The following is a 21,645-nucleotide window of genomic DNA, read 5'->3' as shown; positions in this document are numbered from 1 at the left end:
CGATGCCGCCGCGTTCCTGCACTATTGATGAAGGCCTGGAGCCGGCAGAGACGCAGAGGCGGCCCGGGCAGGTAAGGCAGGAGCAGAGGGGACTCGAGGCCTCATTTCCCCCCCTTTTTTTTGGGTGTTTTTGACCCCCTCAGCCTCAGGAATCCGCCCTCGTTCCGGCCCCTCAGGGACGTCACTGGGAGCTGAGAGCTGGGGGACGCGTGGTGGAGGAGCCTGGAGCCAGCGAGGGACACCTGAGCATCCCTGGAGCTGGGACAGACACACCTGAGCATCCCTGGAGCTGGGACAGACACACCTGAGCATCCCTGGAGCTGGGACAGACACACCTGAGCATCCCTGGAGCTGGGACAGACACACCTGAGGAACCTCTGGAGCTGGGACAGACACACCTGAGCATCCCTGGAGCTGGGACAGACACACCTGAGCATCCCTGGAGCTGGGACAGACACACCTGAGGGTCCCTGGAGCTGGGACAGACACACCTGAGCATCCCTGGAGCTGGGACAGACACACCTGAGCATCCCTGGAGCCAGCGAGGGACACCTGAGGGTCCCTGGAGCTGGGACAGACACACCTGAGGAACCTCTGGAGCTGGGACAGACACACCTGGGGAACCTCTGGAGCTGGGACAGACACACCTGGGGAACCTCTGGAGCTGGGACAGACACACCTGAGCATTCCTGGAGCCAGCGAGGGACACCTGAGGAACCTCTGGAGCTGGGACAGACACACCTGAGCATCCCTGGAGCCAAGGAACACCCACCTGAGGGAAACTGGAGCTGGGAAAGGGACACCTGAGGGTCCCTGGAGGTGTGACAGACACACCTGAGGGTCCCTGGAGCCAGGAAGAGACACCTGAGGGTCCCTGGAGGTGTGACAGACACACCTGAGGGTCCCTGGAACCAAGGAACACCCACCTGAGTGTCCCTGGAGCTGGGCCAGACCCACCTGAGGAACCCCAGGAGCTGTCACAGCCACACCTGAGGGTCCCTGGAGCTGGGCCAGACCCACCTGAGGCTCCCTGCATGGAGACCCCCACGGCGCCGCCCGCCATGGACGTGGACGAAGCCGTGGCCGTGGCCTTCGTGGTGCTGCTGGGGCTGCTCCTCCTCGCCGTGACCGTGCGCTGCGCCCGGCTCGTGGCGGATCCCTACAGCGCCATCCCCACCTCCACCTGGGAGGAGGAGCCCATCAGCTGAGCCCAAAACCCCTCCGGCAACTCCAAAAAACCCCAAACGACCGAGGATTTACCCCAGGTCCAACCTGCCCCCTCCTCAAACCTGTGCTGCCCTGACAGTCCCAAAGAAACCCTACAAACGACATCAGGAACCCGGGCTGGCCACTGTCCTTCCCTGGGTTTTGGGTTCAGATTTTCCTGGGTTTTGGGTTCAGATTTTCCTGGGTTTTGGGTTCAGATTTTCCTGGGTTTTGGGTTCAGATTTGGGTTCAGATTTTCCTGGGTTCTGGGTTCAGATTTTCCTGGGTTTTGGGTTCAGATTTTCCTGGGTTTTGGGTTCAGATTTGCTTTCAGATTTTCCTGGGTTTTGGGTTCAGATTTGGGTTCAGATTTTCCTGGGTTTTGGGTTCAGATTTGGGTTCAGATTTTCCTGGGTTTTGGGTTCAGATTTGGGTTCAGATTTTCCTGGGTTTTGGGTTCAGATTTTCCTGGGTTTTGGGTTCAGATTTTCCTGGGTTCTGGGTTCAGATTTTCCTGGGTTTTGGGTTCAGATTTGGGTTCAGATTTTCCTGGGTTTTGGGTTCAGATTTTCCTGGGTTTTGGGTTCAGATTTGCTTTCAGATTTTCCTGGGTTTTGGGTTCAGATTTTCCTGGGTTTTGGGTTCTGGTCTTTCTTATCTTACCAGTTCCGTGTATCCTCGTGTGTCCCTGTCTTGGTTTTAAATTTGGGAGAGAATCTTTAAAGGGGTTCTTCTAGCAGGCAGATTTAATTACCTTTTCTCCTTGAGTGGTTCGGGGAAAAATACTTTATTTTTGGGAGAAAAGTGGTTGATTAAACACTATTAAACGATAGAATTTCTTGCTGCTTTAAAAGAGAGACAAATTTAGACCAATTCCACCCCCTGCCCGGGCTGCAGCTCGGCTCACTCAGTCCCTTTGGTGCTGGAAATGCTGCGGCCCAGGCTGGGCCTGCTGGGCTACGGGTGTGACTTGTTGCTGTTTTTTTGTTGTTTAGTCTAGAGCAGGGTTGAGCAGGTTTAAAAAAAAGGAAAAAAAAAACCAAAAACTACAGTTCAGGGAATTTCTTTGCCTCAGTTAGTTAAAACTAACTAAAAAGCAAAGGAGAGCTCTGTCTCGCTGCTTTGTCTGCAGACAGCACAGCCCGGGAGAAGGAATGTGGAGGAGTGAGTGCAGTTTTTTGGAAACAAACTCTGCGCTTTTTCTCTCTCCTTTTACTTCTGGAACAAGTCTTAAAAGTGCAAAACTTATTATTCAGCAGAAATAGAATAGATGATTGGGGATAAAAGTGTTTTGCAGTCAATTTAGGACGATCCCCAGTGTTATCCCCTCCCCACGGGTGTCGGCCCCAGGCTGCTGGCCACTTTTCTTCCCCAGGGAAAATGTTGGGGTTTTGGGATCAGATTTGGGGTTCTGCTCTGTCTTAGCTTACCGGTTCCGTGTATCCTCGTGTGTCCCCCGCGTTATCCCCTCCCCACGGATGTCAGCCCCGTGCTGGCCGTTGGGTTTTCTCCTCTGCCACTCCAGTGACCGCTGCCCCGTCTGGCCCCGGGAATTCCGTGTCCATCCCCTCATTCCTGGGGTCCTTATTCCCACTTGAGATTTCATTTTTGTTAAACAAAATCCTTGAGTGCCACCTTGGGACTTCACTTGGGAATTCCGTGTCCATCACCTCATTCCCGGGGTCCTTTATTCCCACTTGAGATTCCATTTTTGTTAAACAAAATCCTCGCGTGCCACCTTGGGACTTCACTTGGGAATTCCGTGTCCATCACCTCATTCCCGGGGTCCTTTATTCCCACTTGAGATTTCATTTTTGTTAAACAAAATCCTCGCGTGCCACCTTGGGACTTGGGGCACAGCTGGCCCTGAGCCCCGGTGTCCATCCCCGCCGTGTCCCCACTGGCCGTTGTGGCAACGTCAGCGCCGCGGCGTCCGCTGCCCCCACCTCAAACCTGTGCTGCCCTGACCGTCCCAAGGGCACCCTACAAATGACATCGGGAACCTGGGCTGGCCACTTTTCTTCCCCAGGGAAAGTGTTGGGGTTTTGGGATCAGATTTGGGGTTCTGCTCTGTCTTAGCTTACCGGTTCCGTGTATCCTCGTGTGTCCCCCGCGTTATCCCCTCCCCACGCATGTCAGCCCCGTGCTGGCCGTTGGGTTTTCTCCCATGCCACTCCAGTGACCGCTGCCCCGTCCGGCCCCGGGAATTCCGTGTCCATCACCTCATTCCCGGGGTCCTTTATTCCCACTTGAGATTTCATTTTTGTTAAACAAAATCTTTGAGTGTCACCTTGGGACTTCACTTGGGAATTCCGTGTCCATCCCCTCATTCCCGGGGTCCTTATTCCCACTTGAGATTTCATTTTTGTTAAACAAAATCCTCGCGTGCCACCTTGGGACTTGGGGCACAGCGGGCCCTGAGCCCCGGTGTCCATCCCCGCCGTGTCCCCACCGGCCGTTGTGGCAACGTCAGCGCCGCGGCGTCCGCTGCCCCCACCTCAAACCTGTGCTGCCCTGACCGTCCCAAGGGCACCCTACAAATGACATCGGGAACCCGGGCTGGCCACTTTTCCTTCCCGGGAAAAAGAACCGGTCTTTGTCTCCAGGAGCCGCCTCCAAAAAAAATCCGACCAACCAAGGATATTCCCAGTTGTCCTCGGGGTCCCCTCTTGGTCATTCCCGAAGGGTCCAGACCCTTTGGAGAGGAATTCAGGTGAATCTGAGACCCCTCAAACCCCGAGTCACCCACGTTTTGGGAACTGGGAAAATCCTAATCCCAATCCCAAAGTTTCTCCATTCCCATGGAATCAGGGCCTGGAAAAACCCCAAAAGCCAAAAAAAAAAAAAAACCTGGAAAAATCCCCAAATTCCTGATCTAAGCCCCCCTGGTTTTGAAAACTGGGAAAATCCCAGTCCTGGGAAAATCCTAATCCCAAAGTTTCTCCATTCCCATGGAATCAGGGCCTGGAAAAACACCAAAAGCAAAAAAAAAAAAAACCTGGAAAAATCCCCAAATTCCTGATCTAAGCCCCCCTGGTTTTGAAAACTGGGAAAATCCCAGTCCTGGGAAAATCCCAATCCCAAAGTTTCTCCATTCCCATGGAATCAGGGCCTGGAAAACCCCCAAAAGCCAAAAAAAAAAAAAAAATCCTGGAAAAATCCCCAAATTCCCCAAATTCCTGACCTAAGCCCCCCTGGTTTTGAAAACTGGGAAAATCCCAGTCCTGGGAAAATCCTAATCCCAAAGTTTCTCCATTCCCATGGAATCAGGACCTGGAAAAACCCCAAAAACCAAAAAAAAAAAACAACTTGGAAAAATCCCCAAATTCCCCAAATTCCTGACCTAAGCCCTCCTGTTTTTGAAAAATGGGAAAATCTCAGTCCTGGGAAAATCCCAATCCCAAAGTTTCTCCATTCCCATGGAATCAGGACCTGGAAAAACACCAAAAGCCAAAAAAAGAAAAAAAATAATCCTGGAAAAATCCCCAAATTCCTGACCTAAGCCCTCCTGGTTTTGAAAACTGGGAAAATCCCAATCCCAAAGTTTCTCCATTCCCATGGAATCAGGGCCTGGAAAACCCCCAAAAGCCAAAAAAAAAAAAAAAAATCCTGGAAAAATCCCCAAATTCCCCAAATTCCTGATCTAAGCCCCCCTGGTTTTGAAAACTGGGAAAATCCCAGTCCTGGGAAAATCCTAATCCCAAAGTTTCTCCATTCCCATGGAATCAGGACCTGGAAAAACCCCAAAAACCAAAAAAAAAAAAAACAACTTGGAAAAATCCCCAAATTCCCCAAATTCCTGACCTAAGCCCTCCTGGTTTTGAAAAATGGGAAAATCTCAGTCCTGGGAAAATCCCAATCCCAAAGTTTCTCCATTCCCATGGAATCAGGACCTGGAAAAACACCAAAAGCCAAAAAAAGAAAAAAAATAATCCTGGAAAAATCCCCAAATTCCTGACCTAAGCCCTCCTGGTTTTGAAAACTGGGAAAATCCCAATCCCAAAGTTTCTCCATTCCCATGGAATCAGGGCCTGGAAAAACCCCAAAAGCAAAAAAAAGAAAAAAAAAAAAAAAATCCTGGAAAAATCCCCAAATTCCCCAAATTCCTGACCTAAGCCCCCCCTGGTTTTGAAAACTGGGAAAATCCCAGTCCTGGGAAAATCCCAATCCCAAAGTTTCTCCATTCCCATGGAATCAGGACCTGGAAAAACCAAAAAGCCAAAAAAACCCCCCAGGATAAACTCCCCTCAACGTCCCCCCCCCCAAAATTCCCAATCTTTTCCAAGCAACCAAAACGTCTGGGATTTAAAGCAGACAGAATTTTTTATTTTTAATAAGAAAACCAGGAATTAAAAAATTCCAAGGGAATCCCAAGGGATCCCGGTTGGAGCCTCTGGGGTCAAACGTGGGATTGGGGCAGTCCTGGGCCAAAATTCCCAGGAATTCTGGCCTGTGCCCATCCCCCACCTCACCGGGAGACTCTGATAATTTAGGGAAATAAATACAGGGAATAAAATCCCAAAATCGCGGGAATTCCAACAATAATCATTGGGGGGCAGGGAAAGCATGGAATTCTGCAGGAAAAGCATGGAATTCTGTGAGAAAAACCACAGGATTCTGCAGGAAAAACATGGAATTTTTAGGGTTGGGAGAGCATTTTCCAAGTCCAAGTGTGGTGCTGGAGGTCGGAGATGGCGGCTCCCAGATTTTTTTGGGATTTTTCTTCAGGGAAAAAAAAAAAAAAAAAAAATCAAAAGCCGAAATTTTGATTTGGAAACTCCTCCAAAAAAAAAAAAAAAAAAAAAAAAACCAATGTGAAGTCCTAAATTCGGTTGGGAAAAAACCTCTGGAATCCACACAGGGATGGCGAGAGCCGGAAAATCGCTGGGGAAAAAAGGGGGAAAAATTCCAGATTCCGACCTGGAATCGTGCCCATGGTAATCCCAAACCTCTTCCCTCGGGAAGGGCTCTGAGTCCAGCTGGGAATTCTGATCTTTCCGAAGGGGAAGGATCCGGCTGGGCCCGGATCCCGAAATTCAGGTTTCCACCACTCGGATCAGGGGCAGCGGCTTGGGGCCCGGGAGGCGTTTGCTGGGAAAAGGGGAAGAAGGAAAAAAAAAGAAGAAAAGTGAATTTTCTGTTGGAAAAAAAAAAAAAAAAAAAAACAGGGAAAAGGGTTTTGGGGTGATTCCCAAAAATTCCTGAGGGAGGGATTTGGGATCTGCTGGAGACGTGGGAAAAATCAGGGGAGGTTTCGATTATCCCCGAATGTGGAAGAGCATCCCAAAATTCCAAAAGTTGATCCCTAAATCCAGAAGAGAACCCCAAAACCCAACAGCTCATCCCAAAATCCCAAAGAGAATCCCTCTCCAAAAAAAAAAAAAAAAAAATCCAGAAGGGAAAAAAAAAAACAAACCCCAAAAAAACCCAAATCCAGAAAAGAATTCCTAAAATCCGGACGGCGCTTCCAAAAGTGCAGCCCCCAAATCCAAAAAATTCATTGCCCCAATCCAAGGAGAATCCCCAAATGCAGAAGAGGTCCCGGAATTCCTGACCAGAATTCCCGGAATTCCCAGAATTCCCAGAATTCCCGGAATTCCCGCCGCACCTGCTGACGTATTCCGACTTGGAGCGCGCGCGGGCGCTGCTCCCGCCCCGGCTCACTTGTTTCTCGATCAGGTGCTCGATCCGGTCGTGCATCTCCAGATTCTGGGGGGAAAAAATTTGGGATTTGGGATCCGGGAAAGGATTTTCCAACCCCCTGAGGAGATCCCTTCGGGATTTTTTTGGGATTTGAGTGTGGGAATGGGGAGTTCCTGAGTTATTTGGGAAGGTTTGTCCCAGGAAAAATGAGGACTGGGGGGAATTTCCTCCCTCAAAATCCTCAATCTCACTTTGGGCTTGGGAATTCCAGGAATTTGGGATTGGGAAAGGATTTTCCAACCCCTGAGGAGATCCCTTCGGGATTTTTTTGGGATTTTGAGCGTGGGAATGGGGAGCTCCTGAGTTATTTGGGAATGTTTGTCCCAGGAAAAATGAGGATCGGGGGGATTTTCTACCTCAAAATCCTCAATCTCACTTTGGGCTTGGGAATTTCCCAGGAAATTTGGAATAAAATTGGGATTTGGGATCGGGGAAAGGATTTTCCAACCCCTGAGGAGATGCCTTCGGGATTTTTTGGGATTTGAGCGTGGGAATGGGGAGTTCCTGAGTTATTTGGGAAGGTTTGTCCCAGGAAAAATGAGGATCGGGGGGAATTTCCTCCCTCAAAATCCTCAATCTCACTTTGGGCTTGGGAATTCCAGGAATTTGGGATCGGGGAAAGGATTTTCCAACCCTCGGGGATCTCCCTTCTGTGCCCAGATCAGGAATTTTTTGGGATTTGGGGAATTTGGAGCGTGGGAATGGAGCTGGGGATTTCCCTGAGTTATTTGGGAAGGTTTGTCCCAGGAAAAATGAGGATCAGGGGGAATTTTCTACCTCAAAATCCTCAATCTCACTTTGGGCTTGGGAATTCCAGGAATTTGGGATCGGGGAAAGGATTTTCCAACCCCTGAGGAGATCCCTTCGGGATTTTTTTGGGATTTGAGCGTGGGAATGGGGAGCTCCTGAGTTATTTGGGAATGTTTGTCCCAGGAAAAATGAGGATCGGGGGGATTTTCTACCTCAAAATCCTCAATCTCACTTTGGGCTTGGGAATTCCCCAGGAAATTTGGGATCGGGGAAAGGATTTTCCAACCCCCTGGGGATCTCCCTTCTGTGCCCAGATCAGGAATTTTTTGGGATTTGGGGGAATTTGGAGCGTGGGAATGGAGCTGGGGATTTCCCTGAGTTATTTGGGAATGTTTGTCCCAGGAAAAATGAGGATTGGGGGGATTTTCTCCCTCAAAATCCTCAATCTCACTTTGGGCTTGGGAATTCCAGGAATTTGGGATTGGGAAAGGATTTTCCAACCCCTGAGGAGATCCCTTCGGGATTTTTTTGGGATTTGAGCGTGGGAATGGGGAGCTCCTGAGTTATTTGGGAATGTTTGTCCCAGGAAAAATGAGGATCGGGGGGATTTTCTACCTCAAAATCCTCAATCTCACTTTGGGCTTGGGAATTCCCCAGGAAATTTGGAATAAAATTGGGATTTGGGATCCAGGAAAGGATTTTCCAACCCCCTGAGGAGATCCCTTCAGGATTTTTTTGGGATTTGAGCGTGGGAATGGGGAGTTCCTGAGTTATTTGGGAAGGTTTGTCCCAGGAAAAATGAGGACTGGGGGGAATTTCCTCCCTCAAAATCCTCAATCTCACTTTGGGCTTGGGAATTCCAGGAATTTGGGATTGGGAAAGGATTTTCCAACCCCTGAGGAGATCCCTTCGGGATTTTTTTGGGATTTGAGCGTGGGAATGGGGAGCTCCTGAGTTATTTGGGAATGTTTGTCCCAGGAAAAATGAGGATCAGGGGGGAATTTCTACCTCAAAATCCTCAATCTCACTTTGGGCTTGGGAATTCCCCAGGAAATTTGGAATAAAATTGGGATTTGGGATCAGGGAAAGGATTTTCCAACCCCCTGAGGAGATCCCTTCTCTGCCCGGAACAGGAATTTTTTGGGATTTGAGCGTGGTAATGGGGAGCTCCTGAGTTATTTGGGAAGGTTTGTCCCAGGAAAAATGAGGATCGGGGGGAATTTCCTCCCTCAAAATCCTCAATCTCACTTTGGGCTTGGGAATTTCCCAGGAAATTTGGAATAAAATTGGGATTTGGGATCAGGGAAAGGATTTTCCAACCCCTGAGGAGATCCCTTCTCTGCCCGGAACAGGAATTTTTTGGGATTTGAGCGTGGTAATGAGGAGCTCCTGAGTTATTTGGGAATGTTTGTCCCAGGAAAAATGAGGATCGGGGGGAATTTCCTCTCTCAAAATCCTCAATCTCACTTTGGGCTTGGGAATTCCAGGAATTTGGGATCAGGGAAAGGATTTTCCAACCCCTGGGGATCTCCCTTCTGTACCCAGAACAGGAATTTTTTTGGGATTTGAGTGTGGGAATGAGGAGTTCCTGAGTTATTTGGGAATCTTTGTCCCAGGAAAAATGAGGATCAGGAGGGAATTTCCTCTCTCAAAATCCTCAATCTCACTTTGGGCTTGGGAATTTCCCAGGAATTTGGAATAAAATTGGGATTTGGGATCCGGGAAAGGATTTTCCAACCCCCTCAGGAGATCCCTTTGGGATTTTTTTGGGATTTGAGCGTGGGAATGGGGAGCTCCTGAGTTATTTGGGAAGGTTTGTCCCAGGAAAAATGAGGATCAGGGGGGAATTTCTCTCTCAAAATCCTCAATCTCACTTTGGGCTTGGGAATTCCCCAGGAAATTTGGAATAAAATTGGGATTTGGGATCCGGGAAAGGATTTTCCAACCCCTGAGGAGCTCCCTTCTGTGCCCAGATCAGGAATTTTTTGGGATTTGGGGGAATTTGGAGCGTGGGAATGGGACTGGGAAGTTCCTGAGTTATTTGGGAATGTTTGTCCCAGGAAAAATGAGGATCAGGAGGGAATTTTCTCCCTCAAAATCCTCAATCTCACTTTGGGCTTGGGAATTCCAGGAATTTGGGATCCAGGAAAGGATTTTCCAACCCCTGAGGAGATCCCTTGGGGGATGGTCCTTCTTTACTCGGGATTTGGGGGAAATTTGGAGTGTGGGAATGGAGCTGGGGATTTCCCTGAGTTATTTGGGAATGTTTGTCCCAGGAAAAATGAGGATCAGGAGGGAATTTTCTCCCTCAAAATCCTCAATCTCACTTTGGGCTTGGGAATTCCCCAGGAAATTTCCCAAATCCCGCTGGAATTGCTCTGGCTCGTGGTGGGAATTTGGTTTTTTTCCATCTTTTTTTTTTTTTTGGTCTTTTGAGATTTTCCAAGTCTTGATTCCCTCCCTTTTCCCACCTTTTCCTGCATTCCCAATCCCCAACCACCTCCACGAGGATCCCAACCCCAAAATCCCAACATTCCCAAAGGATCCAAGCTGGGATCCAGCTCCCAGAATTCCGGGTCCCACCTCTGCTTCCAGGTAGGAAACTCTTTCCTTCAGCTCCTGGATCGCAGCGTCCTTGGCCTGGATCACGCTCTTGGAATTCTGCAGCTGCAAACGTTCCCACGGGATTGACAATTCCCGCATTTTCCCCGGGATTTTTCCCACTTTTTCCCCAGATTTTTTCATGGATTTTGCCTGGATTTTTCCCAGTTTTTCCCAGGGTTTTTTTCATGGATTTTGCCTGGATTTTTCCCAGATTTTTTCCAGGCTTTTCCCAGATTTTTTCATGGATTTTGCCTGGATTTTTCCCAGATTTTTGGGGGATCTTTCCCAGTTTTTTTCCCAGATTTTTTCATGGATTTTGCCTGGATTTTTCCCAGATTTTTGGGGGATCTTTCCCAGTTTTTTTCCCAGATTTTTTCATGGATTTTGCCTGGATTTTTTCCAGATTTTTTCAAGGATTTTGCCAGGATTTTTCCCACATTTTTTTAAGGATTTTGCCTAGATTTTTCCCACATTTTTTTGGGGATTCCCAGATTTTTTCCTGGATTTTTCCCAGTTTTTTACCAGATTTTTTCATGGATTATTCCTGGCTTTGCCACATTTTTTTCCCCGATTTTTTCATGGATTTTGCCTGGATTTTTCCCAGATTTTTTCCAGGCTTTTTCCCACTTTTTACCCAGATTTTTTCCTGGATTTTTCCCAGATTTTTTCACGGATTTTTCCCAGATATTTTCCAGGCTTTTTCCCAGTTTTTCCCCAGATTTTCTCCTGGATTTTGCCTGGATTTTTCCCACTTTTTTTCCCAGATTTTTTCCCAGATTTTTTCATGGATTTTGCCAGGATTTTTCCCAGATTTTTTTTGGGATTTTTCCTAGTTTTTTCCCAGATTTTTTTGGGGATTTTTCCCAGTTTTTTTTCCCAGATTTTTTCATGGATTTTGCATGGATTTTTCCCAGATTTTTTTTGGGATTTTTCCCAGTTTTTTCCCAGATTTTTTCATGGATTTTGCCTGGATTTTTCCAGGATGTTTTTGGGGATTTTCCCCAGTTTTTTTTCCCAGATTTTTTCATGGATTTTTCTCCCAATTTTCCCCCATTTTTTCATGTTTTTTTCCCAGTTTTTCCTGGTTTTCCCCTTTTCTTTCCCCCTACATTTCCACTTTTTTTTCCCAGAATTTCCCCCATTTTTTCCTGTGTTTTTTTTTTTTTTTTCCCCAGAATTTCCCCATTTTTTCCTGTTTGTTTTTTTTTTTTCCTGGATTTTTCCAGGCTTTTTCCCAGTTTTTTCCCAGATTTTTTCATGGATTTTGCATGGATTTCCCCCAATTTTTTTCCTGGGTTTTTCCCCCAGTTTTTCCTGCTTTTCCCCTTTTTCCCCACGCATTTCCACTTTTTTTTCCCAGAATTTTTCCCCATTTTTTCCTTTGGTTTTTTTTTTCCCAGAATTTTTCCCCATTTTTCCTGTGGGGTTTTTTTCCCAGAATTTTCCCCGTGTTTTTTTTTTCCCAGAATTTCCCCCCATTTTTCCTGTGTGGTTTTTTTTCCCCCCAATTTTCCCCATTTTTCCTGTGTTTTTTTCCCCCAATTTTCCCCATTTTTCCTGTGGTTTTTTCCCCCAATTTTCCCCATTTTTTCCTGTGGTTTTTTCCCCCAATTTTCCCCATTTTCCCTGTGTTTCTTTTCCCCCCCAATTTTCCCCATTTTTCCTGTGTTGTTTTTTTTTCCCCCCAATTTTCCCCATTTTTCCCTGTGTTTTTTTTCCCCCCAATTTCCCCATTTTTCCTGTGTTGTTTTTTTTTTTCCCCCAATTTTCCCCATTTTTCCTGTGTTTTTTTCCCCACAATTTTCCCCCATTTTTCCTGTGTTTGTTTTTTTTTTCCCAGATTTTTCCCCATTTTTCCTGTGGTTTTTTTTTCCCCCAATTTTCCCCATTTTTCCTGTGTTGTTTTTTTTTTTTCCCCAATTTTCCCCATTTTCCCTGTGTTTTTTTCCCCCAATTTTCCCCATTTTCCCTGTGTTGTTTTTTTTCCCCCAATTTTCCCCATTTTTCCTGTGTTTTTTTTCCCAATTTTCCCCATTTTCCCTGTGTTTTTTCCCCCAATTTTCCCCATTTTCCCTGTGTTGTTTTTTTTTCCCCAATTTTCCCCATTTTCCCTGTGTTTTTTCCCCCAATTTTCCCCCATTTTTTCCTGTGTGGTTTTTTTTTCCCAATTTTCCCCATTTTTTTCCTGTGTGGTTTTTTTTTCCCAATTTTCCCCATTTTTTTCCTGTGTTTTTTTTCCCCAATTTTCCCCATTTTTCCTGTGTTTTTTTTCCCAATTTTCCCCATTTTCCCTGTGTTTTTTCCCCCAATTTTCCCCCATTTTTTCCTGTGTGGTTTTTTTTTCCCAATTTTCCCCATTTTTTTCCTGTGTTTTTTTCCCCCAATTTTCCCCATTTTTTTCCTGTGTTTTTTCCCCCAATTTTCCCCATTTTTTCCTGTGTTTTTTCCCCCAATTTCCCCATTTTTCCTGTGTTTTTTTCCCCACAATTTTTCCCCATTTTTCCTGCGTTTTTTTTTTCCCAGAATTTTCCCCCATTTTTTCCTGTGTTGTTTTTTTTTTCCCCCAATTTTCCCCATTTTTTTCCTGTGTTTTTTTCCCCACAATTTTCCCCCATTTTTCCTGTGTGTTTTTTTTTTCCCCCAATTTTCCCCATTTTTCCTGTGTTGTTTTTTTTTCCCCAATTTTCCCCATTTTTCCTGTGTTTTTTTTTCCCCATTTTTCCTGTTTGTTTTTTTGTTTTTCCGGGATTTTCCCGGGATTTTTTCCCCCCTTTTCCCATCACCTGCTCGATCATCTGGCGGACTTTGCGCTGCTGGCTCTTCAGCATGTCGTCCAGGTGATGGATTTTCTCCCGGAGCGCTGCCACCTCCTTCTCCAGCTGGGATGAGCTGAGAAAAAACCAGGAAAAATCTCCGGGAACAGCCTCCCAAAAAAAAAAAAAAAAAAAATTGGAATGGTCACATAAAAAAAAAAAAAAACTAAAAAAAATGGAATTCCTAGTCCAAAAAAAAAAAAAAAATTGGGAATGCCCACATCAAAAAAAAAAAAAAAAACTAAAAAAAAATGGAATTCCTAGTCCAAAAAAAAAAAAAAATTGGGAATGGTAACATAAAAAAAAAAAAACTAAAAAAAAACTAAAAAAAAAGGAATTCCTACTCAAAAAAAAAAAAAAAATTGGGAATGGTCACATCAAAAAAAAAAAAAAAACCCTAAAAAAAATGGAATTTCTACTCCAAAAAAAAAATAAAACTGGGAATGGTCACATAAAAAAAAAAAAAAAAAAAAACTAAAAAAATGGAATTCCTACTCCAAAATAAAAAAATAATTGGGAATGGTCACATCCAAAAAAACAAAAAAAAAATTGGGAGTGTTCAGCTAAAAAAAATGGGATTGCTCACAGTAAAAAAAATGGGAATGTTCATCCCAAAAAAAAAAACCCCAAAAAATAAAAAACCTGGGAATGTTCACCTAAAATAAACTGGGAATGTTCGCAGCAAAAAAAACTCTGGAATTTTGAGTCAAAAAAAAAAAAAAAAAAAGGGAATGGCCACCCCCAAAAAACGCTCAGATGTCGGGAATTCCTGGGATTTTCTCATTCCCAGAATTCCCATTCCTGGATTCCCATTCCCAGATTTCCCCATTCCCAGAATTCCCATTCCCAAAATTCCCATTCCCAAAATTCCCATTCCCAGAATTCCCATTCCCGGATTCCCATTCCCAAAATTCCCATTCCCAGAATTCCCATTCCCAGATTCCCGCATTCCCGGATTCCCTCCATTCCCAGAATTCCCATTCCTGGATTTCCCCATTCCCAAAATTCCCATTCCCAGAATTCCCATTCCCAGGATTCCCATCTCAGGATTCCCATCTCAGGATTCCCATTCCAGAATTCCCCCCATTCCCAGGGTTCCCATTCCCGGAATTCCCATTCCCAGATTCCCCCCATTCCCAGAATTCCCATCCCTGGAATTCCCATTCCCAGGATTCTCCCCATTCCCAGAATTCCCATTCCTGGATTCCCCCCATTCCCAGAGTCCCATTCCCAGAATTCCCATTCCCGGATTCCCATTCCCAGATTCCCATTCCAGAATTCCCATTCCCGAATTCCCATTCCCGGATTCCCCCCATTCCCGGAATTCCCATTCCCAGAATTCCCCCCTTCCCGGAATTCCCATTCCCGGAATTCCCATTCCCGGATTCCCCCCATTCCCGGAATTCCCGGATTTCCCGGTTCCCACCGCTCCTGCTGTGCTGCTCTCTCCCCTTCCTCCTTCCGGAGCCGCTCCAGCTCCGCCTGGCCCGACTCCATCCGCGCCAGCAGATCCCGGTGATCCTGCGGATCCGGGAACGGCACCCGGGAACGGGATACAGGGATAATGGGATACAGGGATAATGGGATCCGGGAACGGGATAATGGGATGGGATAATGGGATAATGGGAATGGGATACAGGAACGGGATAATGGGATAATGGGATACAGGGATGGGATAATGGGATAATGGGATAATGGGATAATGGGATCCGGGAATGGGATACAGGAACGGGATAATGGGATACAGGGATCCGGGAACGGCATCCGGGAAGGGCACCCGGGAACGGGATAATGGGATAATGGGATACAGGGATAATGGGATAATGGGATACAGGGATCCGGGAACGGGATAATGGGATCTGGGAACGGGATACGGGAACGGGATAATGGGATACAGGGATGGGATAATGGGATCCAGGAACGGGATCCGGGAATGGGATCCGGGAATGGGATACGGGAATGGGATAATGGGATCCAGGAATGGGATCCGGGAACGGGATAATGGGATAATGGGATACAGGGATAATGGGATAATGGGATCCAGGAATGGGATAATGGGTTACAGGGATGGGATAATGGGATCCGGGAACGGGATCCGGGAATGGTATCCAGAAATGGGATAATGGGATACGGGTACGGGATCCGGGAATGGTATCCAGAAATGGGATAATGGGATACGGGTACAGGATCCGGGAATGGGATAATGAGATCCGGGAACGGGATACTGGGATACGGGATAATGGGATCTGGGAATGGGATAATGGGATCCGAGAACGGGACCCGGGAATGGGATCCGGGAATGGGATAATGGGATCTGGGAATGGGATACAGAAATGGGATAATGGGATCCAGAAACAGGATAATGGGATGGGATAATGGGATCTGGGAATGGGATAATGGGATGGGATAGTGGGATCCAGAAATGGGATAATGGGATGGGATAATGGGATCTGGGAATGGGATAATGGGATACAGGAACAGGATAATGGGATCCAGGGATGGGATCCAGGGATGGGATAATGGGATATGGGAATGGGATAATGGGATGGAATAATGGGATCCCAGAATGGGATACAGGGATGGGATAATGGGAATGGGATAATGGGATCTGGGAATGGGATAATGGGATACAGGAACAGGATAATGGGATACAGAGATGGGATAACGGGATCCGGGAACGGGATCCAGGGATGGCACAGTGGGAAACCAGGAATGGGTCGGGATATAGGGAATGGGTCAGGATATCGGGAATGGGTCGGGATATCGGGAATGGGGTGGGATATCGGGAATGGGGTGGGATATCGGGAATGGGTCGGGATATCGGGAATGGGGTGGGATATCGGGAATGGGTCGGGATATCGGGAATGGGTCGGGATATCGGGAATGGGTCAGGATATCGGGAATGGGTCGGGATATCGGGAATGGGGTGGGATATCGGGAATGGGGCGGGATATCGGGAGTGGGTCGGGATATCGGGAATGGGGTGGGATATCGGGAGTGGGGTGGGATATCGGGAATGGGGTGGGATATCGGGAATGGGTCGGGATATCGGGAATGGGGCGGGATATCGGGAATGGGGCGGGATATCGGGAGTGGGGTGGGATATTGGGAATGGGTCAGGATATCGGGAATGGGGTGGGATATCGGGAATGGGGTGGGATATCGGGAATGGGTCAGGATATCGGGAATGGGTCGGGATATCGGGAATGGGTCAGGATATCGGGAATGGGGCGGGATATCGGGAATGGGGCGGGATATCGGGAATGGGGTGGGATATCGGGAATGGGTCGGGATATCGGGAATGGGGCGGGATATCGGGAGTGGGGCGGGATATCGGGAATGGGTCGGGATATGGGGAATGGGTCGGGATATCGGGAATGGGTCGGGATATCGGGAATGGGGCGGGATATCGGGAATGGGTCGGGATATCGGGAATGGGGTGGGATATCGGGAATGGGTCGGGATATCGGGAATGGCCCCAGCTCATCCCAATCCCAAATCCCCTCATCCCAGTCCCGCTCCCCGATCCCAAATCACCTTCTCCATGTCCGCCAGGAGCCTCCGGAGCTGCTCCGCCTCCGTCTCCGCGCGGCCGCGCGCGGAATTCGCCCGCTCGGCGTCCTCCCGGCTCCGCAGCAGCGCCCTCTGCAGCGGGAATGCCGGGAATGCCGGGAATGCCGGGAATGCCGGCTCTCAGGACACATTCCCAAACTTTCCCGGACATCCCGCAAAATCGTTCCTCAAAAAAAAAAAACCCCCCAAAAAAAAATCCCAGCGCCTCCTCTAAAATTCCAACTAAAATTCCCGGAATTTGGGCAAAATTCTCCCGCGGGATTCCGGCTGAAATCCCAGATTTTTGGGGAATTCCGTGTGAAATCCTGCATTTTTCAGGAATTCCGGGTGAAATCCCAGATTTTTCGGGATTCCGGGTGAAATCCCGGATTTTCAGGAATTCCAGCTGAAATCCTGGATTTTTTTTGGAATTCCAGCTGAAATCCCGGATTTTTGTGAAATCCCAAATTTTTCGGGATTCCAGGTGAAATCCCGGATTTTTTGGGAATTCTGGCTGAAATCCCGGATTTTTGGGAATTCCAGCTGAAATCCCGGATTTTCGGGAATTCCGGATTTTTCGGGATTCCAGCTGAAATCCCGGACTTTTGGGCATTCCAGCTGAAATCCTGGATTTTCGGGAATTCCCGGCTGAAATCCCGGATTTTTCGGGATTCCGGGTGAAATCCCAGATTTTTTGGGATTCCGGATTTTTCAGAAATTCCAGCTGAAATCCCGGATTTTTTGGGAATTCCAGCTGAAATCCCGGGATTTTCAGGAATTCCCGCTGAAATCCTGGATTTTCAGAATTCCAGCTGAAATCCCGGATTTTCAGAATTCCAGCTGAAATCCCGGATTTTCAGGAATTCCCGCTGAAATCCTGGATTTTCAGAATTCCAGCTGAAATCCCGGATTTTCAGGAATTCCGGATTTTTCGGGATTCCAGCTGAAATCCCGGATTTTCAGGAATTCCGGATTTTCAGGAATTCCAGCTGAAATCCCGGATTTTCAGGAATTCCGGATTTTCAGGAATTCCAGCTGAAATCTCGGATTTTCAGGAATTCCGGATTTTCGGGAATCCCGGCTGAAATCCCGGATTTTCGGGAATTCCCGCTGAAATCCCGGATTTTAGGGAATTCCAGCTGAAATCCCGGATTTTCGGGAATTCCGGATTTTCGGGAATCCCGGCTGAAATCCCGGATTTTCGGGAATTCCCGCTGAAATCCCGGATTTTAGGGAATTCCAGCTGAAATCCCGGATTTTCGGGGATTCCGGATTTTTCGGGATTCCGGCTGAAATCCCGGATTTAGAGGAATTCCCGCTGAAATCCTGGATTTTCAGAATTCCGGCTGAAATCCCGGATTTTTGTGAAATCCCAGATTTTTTGGAATTCTGGGCTTTTCGAGAATTCCAGCTGAAATCCCGGATTTTCAGGAATTCCGGATTTTCGGGAATTCCGGCTGAAATCCCGGATTTTTTGGGATTCCAGCTGAAATCCTGGATTTTTCAGAATTCCAGCTGAAATCCCGGGATTTTCAGGAATTCCGGATTTTCGGGGATTCCCGCTGAAATCCCGGATTTTCAGGAATTCCAGCTGAAATCCCGGATTTTCAGGAATTCCCGCTGAAATCCTGGATTTTCGGGAATTCCCGCTGAAATCCTGGATTTTCAGAATTCCAGCTGAAATCCCGGATTTTCAGGAATTCCGGATTTTCAGGAATTCCAGCTGAAATCCCGGATTTTCAGGAATTCCGGATTTTTCGGGAATCCCGGCTGAAATCCCGGATTTTCGGGAATTCCCGCCTCACCTCCAGGCCGCTCCACTCCCGCTGGTGCCGCTTTTCCGCCTCCTGGAGCCTCCGCAGGAGCTGCGGATCCTCGGGATCCTCCTGTGGGAACGACCCCAAAAAAAATCCCAAAACATCCAAAAAATCCCCAAATCCTTTTTCCCCAAATTTTCCATTTCCAACATGTCAAAAATTCCCATTTTTTTTTTTTTCCAAGAGGTCAAGAAATCCCAAATTTTGAATTTCCCAAGAGCTCCAAAATCCCCCCCCCAAAAAAAAAAAAATTTGCTGAATTTTTCGCTTAAAAAAAAAAATCCCCAAACTTCCCAAATCCCGAGGAAAACTTGGGAATTTCAGGGCTTGAAACTCGCTGGGAAACGCCAACAAAATCCCGAATGAATCCCAAATATCCCCCCCTATTTTGGGGTGGAAAAAAGGGAATTTTTTTCAATGTTTTGATCCCGATCCCAAATTCCATCCTGGAAAATTCCCAATTTTTTTTTTCCCTACCGGGTTTTCCTGGGAATTTCCCCGGCAGGAGCAGCTCTGGTTTCGTTTCTCCAGCCCCACCTGGAATCCAAAGGAAAAAAAGGGAAAAAAAATTGGGATTTATCCCAATTCCAGGTGAAATCCCGGATTTTCAGGAATTCCGGCTGAAATCCCGGCTTTTTCGGAATTCTGGATTTTTTGGGATTCCGGCTGAAATCCCGGAGTTTTTGGGGATTCCGGGTTTTTCGGGAATTCCCGGCTGAAATCCCGGATTTTTCGGAATTCCGGATTTTTTGGGAATTCTGGGTGAAATCCCGGAATTTTCGGGAATTCTGGGTGAAATCCCGGAATTTTCGGGAATTCCCAGCTGAAATCCCGGATTTTTTGGGAATTCTGGGTGAAATCCCGGATTTTTCGGAATTCCGGATTTTTTGGGATTCCGGCTGAAATCCCGGAATTTTCGGGAATTCCCGGCTGAAATCCTGGATTTTTTGGGAATTCTGGGTGAAATCCCGGATTTTTTGGGATTCCGGCTGAAATCCCGGAATTTTTGGGATTCTGGGTGAAATCCCGGATTTTTTGGGAATTCTGGGTGAAATCCCGGATTTTTTGGGAATTCCCGGCTGAAATCCCGGAATTTTTGGGAATTCTGGGTGAAATCCCAGATTTTTCAGGATTCCGGCTGAAATCCCGGATTTTTTGGGATTTATCCCAATTTTTTTTTTAATTTCTAATTACTCAATTCCCTCTTCCCAAATTTCAACGGATGAATTCCCATTTTTTTTTTTCCTTATTTTTTCAAAGCCCTTTTCCCCCCCAATTTTCACGGATTTATTCCCAAATTTTTTTTTTTTCTCCCACATTTTTAAATCCAAGATTTTTTTTTTTTTTTTGTCCCATTTCCAAACTTTCAATCGATTTATTCCCGATTTCAATCCATTTATTCCTAAATTTTAATGGATTTATTCCAATTTTTTTTAATTTCCTGCTCCTCCTTCCCAATTTGAGGCAAAATCTGGGAATTTTACCAACTCCAAAATTCCAGGATCATCCCAAAATCCCGCCAGAAAATCCCAAAATTCACATTTTTCCCCCCAAAAAATGGGAATTTTCCTCTTTTCCCTCCCAAAAATTTGGAATTTTTCCCTTTTACCCATCAAAAATGGGAATTCCTCCCTTTTTCCCACCAGAAAAATTGGGATTTTTCCCCCTTTTCCCACCCAAATCCCTCTGGAATGGGTTTTCCCAATGGAAAATTCCATTTTTTTTTTTCTGGAATTCCCCAATTTTTTACCTCGGAGCTCTCCTGGAATTCCCAAAATTCCCCAAATTCCCGAAATTCCGTCCGGGTTTGGAGTTTGGTGCTCAAATCTTCCCGGAGTTTTTTGAGGGCGCTCCCAGCCTGGGAAAAAAAATTGGGAAAAAAAAGGGAAAATTTTGGGTTTTTTTTTTTTTGGGGGATTTGGGAATTTCCAGGGGGAAAAAAATCCAAATAAAAAGGAGGAAAAATCCAATGGAATGAAAAAAAAACGTTTGGAATTCTGGGGGATTTTTTTGGGAATTTGGGGAAAAAATTTTGGGGGAATTTTACAGGAATTTTTTGGGATGATTCAGGGAAAAGTTGAGGGAATTTTGGGGGAATTTCAGGGGGAATTCAGGGAATTTTTGGGGGAATTTTTTGGGAGTTTTGGGGGGGATTTGAGCCAAGATTTGGGAGAAATATGGGAGGGAATTCGTGGGAATTTTGCAGAATTTTCCTGGGAATTCTGGGGAATTTCGGGAATTTTGCAGAAATTTGGAATTTGGGGAATTTGGAATTGGAAATTTGGGAATTTGGGAGGATTTTTGGGGAATTTGGGAGGATTTTTGGGAATTTTGCCGAATTTTCCTGGGAATTTTTGGGAATTTGGGAGGATTTTTTTTGGAATTTATGGGAATTTGGGAGGATTTTTTGGGGAATTTTCCAGTATTCTCCTGGGAATTCTGCGGAATTTGGGGAATTTTTGGGAATTTTGCCGATTTTGGGAGGATTTTTTTGGGGAATGTTGCAGAATTTCCTGGGAATTCTGTGGAATTTTGGGATTTTGTGGGAATTTTGCACAATTCGGGAGGATTTTTTTGGGAATGTTGCAGAATTTTCTAGGAATTTGGGAGGATTTTTTTGGGAATTTTTGGGAATTTTGCAGAATTTTCTGGGAATTTGGGAGGATTTTTTGGGAATTTCACAGAATATTCCTGGGAATTCTGTGGAATTTGGGGAATTTGTGGGAACTTTGAAGATTTTGGGAGGTTTTTTTGAGAATTTTCCAGAATTCTCTTGGGAATTCTGCGGAATTTTGGGAATTTTTGGGAACTTTGCACAATTTGGGAGGATTTTTTGGGGAATGTTGCAGAATTTCCTGGGAATTCTGTGGAATTTTGGGAATTTGTGGGAACTTTGCAGATTTTGGGAGGATTTTTTTGGGAATTTCACAGAATATTTCTGGGAATTCTGGGGAATTTGGGGAATTTGTGGGAACTTTGCACAATTCGGGAGGATTTTTTTGGGAATATTGCAGAATTTTCTGGGAATTTGGGAGGATTTTTTTGGGAATTTTTGGGAATTTTGCCGATTTTGGGAGGATTTTTTGGGAATGTTGCAGAATTTCCTGGGAATTCTGCGGAATTTTGGGAATTTTTGGGAACTTTGCAGAATTTGGGAGGATTTTTTTGGGGAATGTTGCAGAATTTTCTGGGAATTCTGC

The 21,645-nt window shown here is 46.2% G+C and overlaps 1 protein-coding gene across 2 annotated transcripts in view; it reads right to left on the bottom strand.

The window, feature by feature from the left end:
* Positions 1-5,510: 5,510 nt before the first annotated feature.
* TUFT1 (tuftelin 1) overlaps positions 5,511-21,645 on the bottom strand; it is a 28,453-nt gene continuing 12,318 nt past the window's right edge. For both annotated transcript variants that reach the window (XM_053966844.1, XM_053966845.1), the window contains exons 6-14: positions 20,196-20,303; positions 18,923-18,982; positions 18,434-18,514; positions 16,614-16,721; positions 14,503-14,597; positions 13,047-13,152; positions 10,243-10,326; positions 6,815-6,915; positions 5,511-6,297 (exon numbers count right to left, since the gene is read on the bottom strand). In XM_053966844.1, the coding sequence (XP_053822819.1) occupies positions 6,243-6,297; positions 6,815-6,915; positions 10,243-10,326; positions 13,047-13,152; positions 14,503-14,597; positions 16,614-16,721; positions 18,434-18,514; positions 18,923-18,982; positions 20,196-20,303 (798 nt within the window). In that variant the 3' untranslated portion in view covers positions 5,511-6,242. The remainder of the gene's footprint in view (positions 6,298-6,814; positions 6,916-10,242; positions 10,327-13,046; positions 13,153-14,502; positions 14,598-16,613; positions 16,722-18,433; positions 18,515-18,922; positions 18,983-20,195; positions 20,304-21,645) is intronic.

Source organism: Vidua chalybeata, chromosome 29, assembly GCF_026979565.1.
Source record: "Vidua chalybeata isolate OUT-0048 chromosome 29, bVidCha1 merged haplotype, whole genome shotgun sequence".
NCBI lineage: Eukaryota > Metazoa > Chordata > Aves > Passeriformes > Viduidae > Vidua > Vidua chalybeata.
This window is presented reverse-complemented; position numbering and strand designations above follow the sequence as displayed.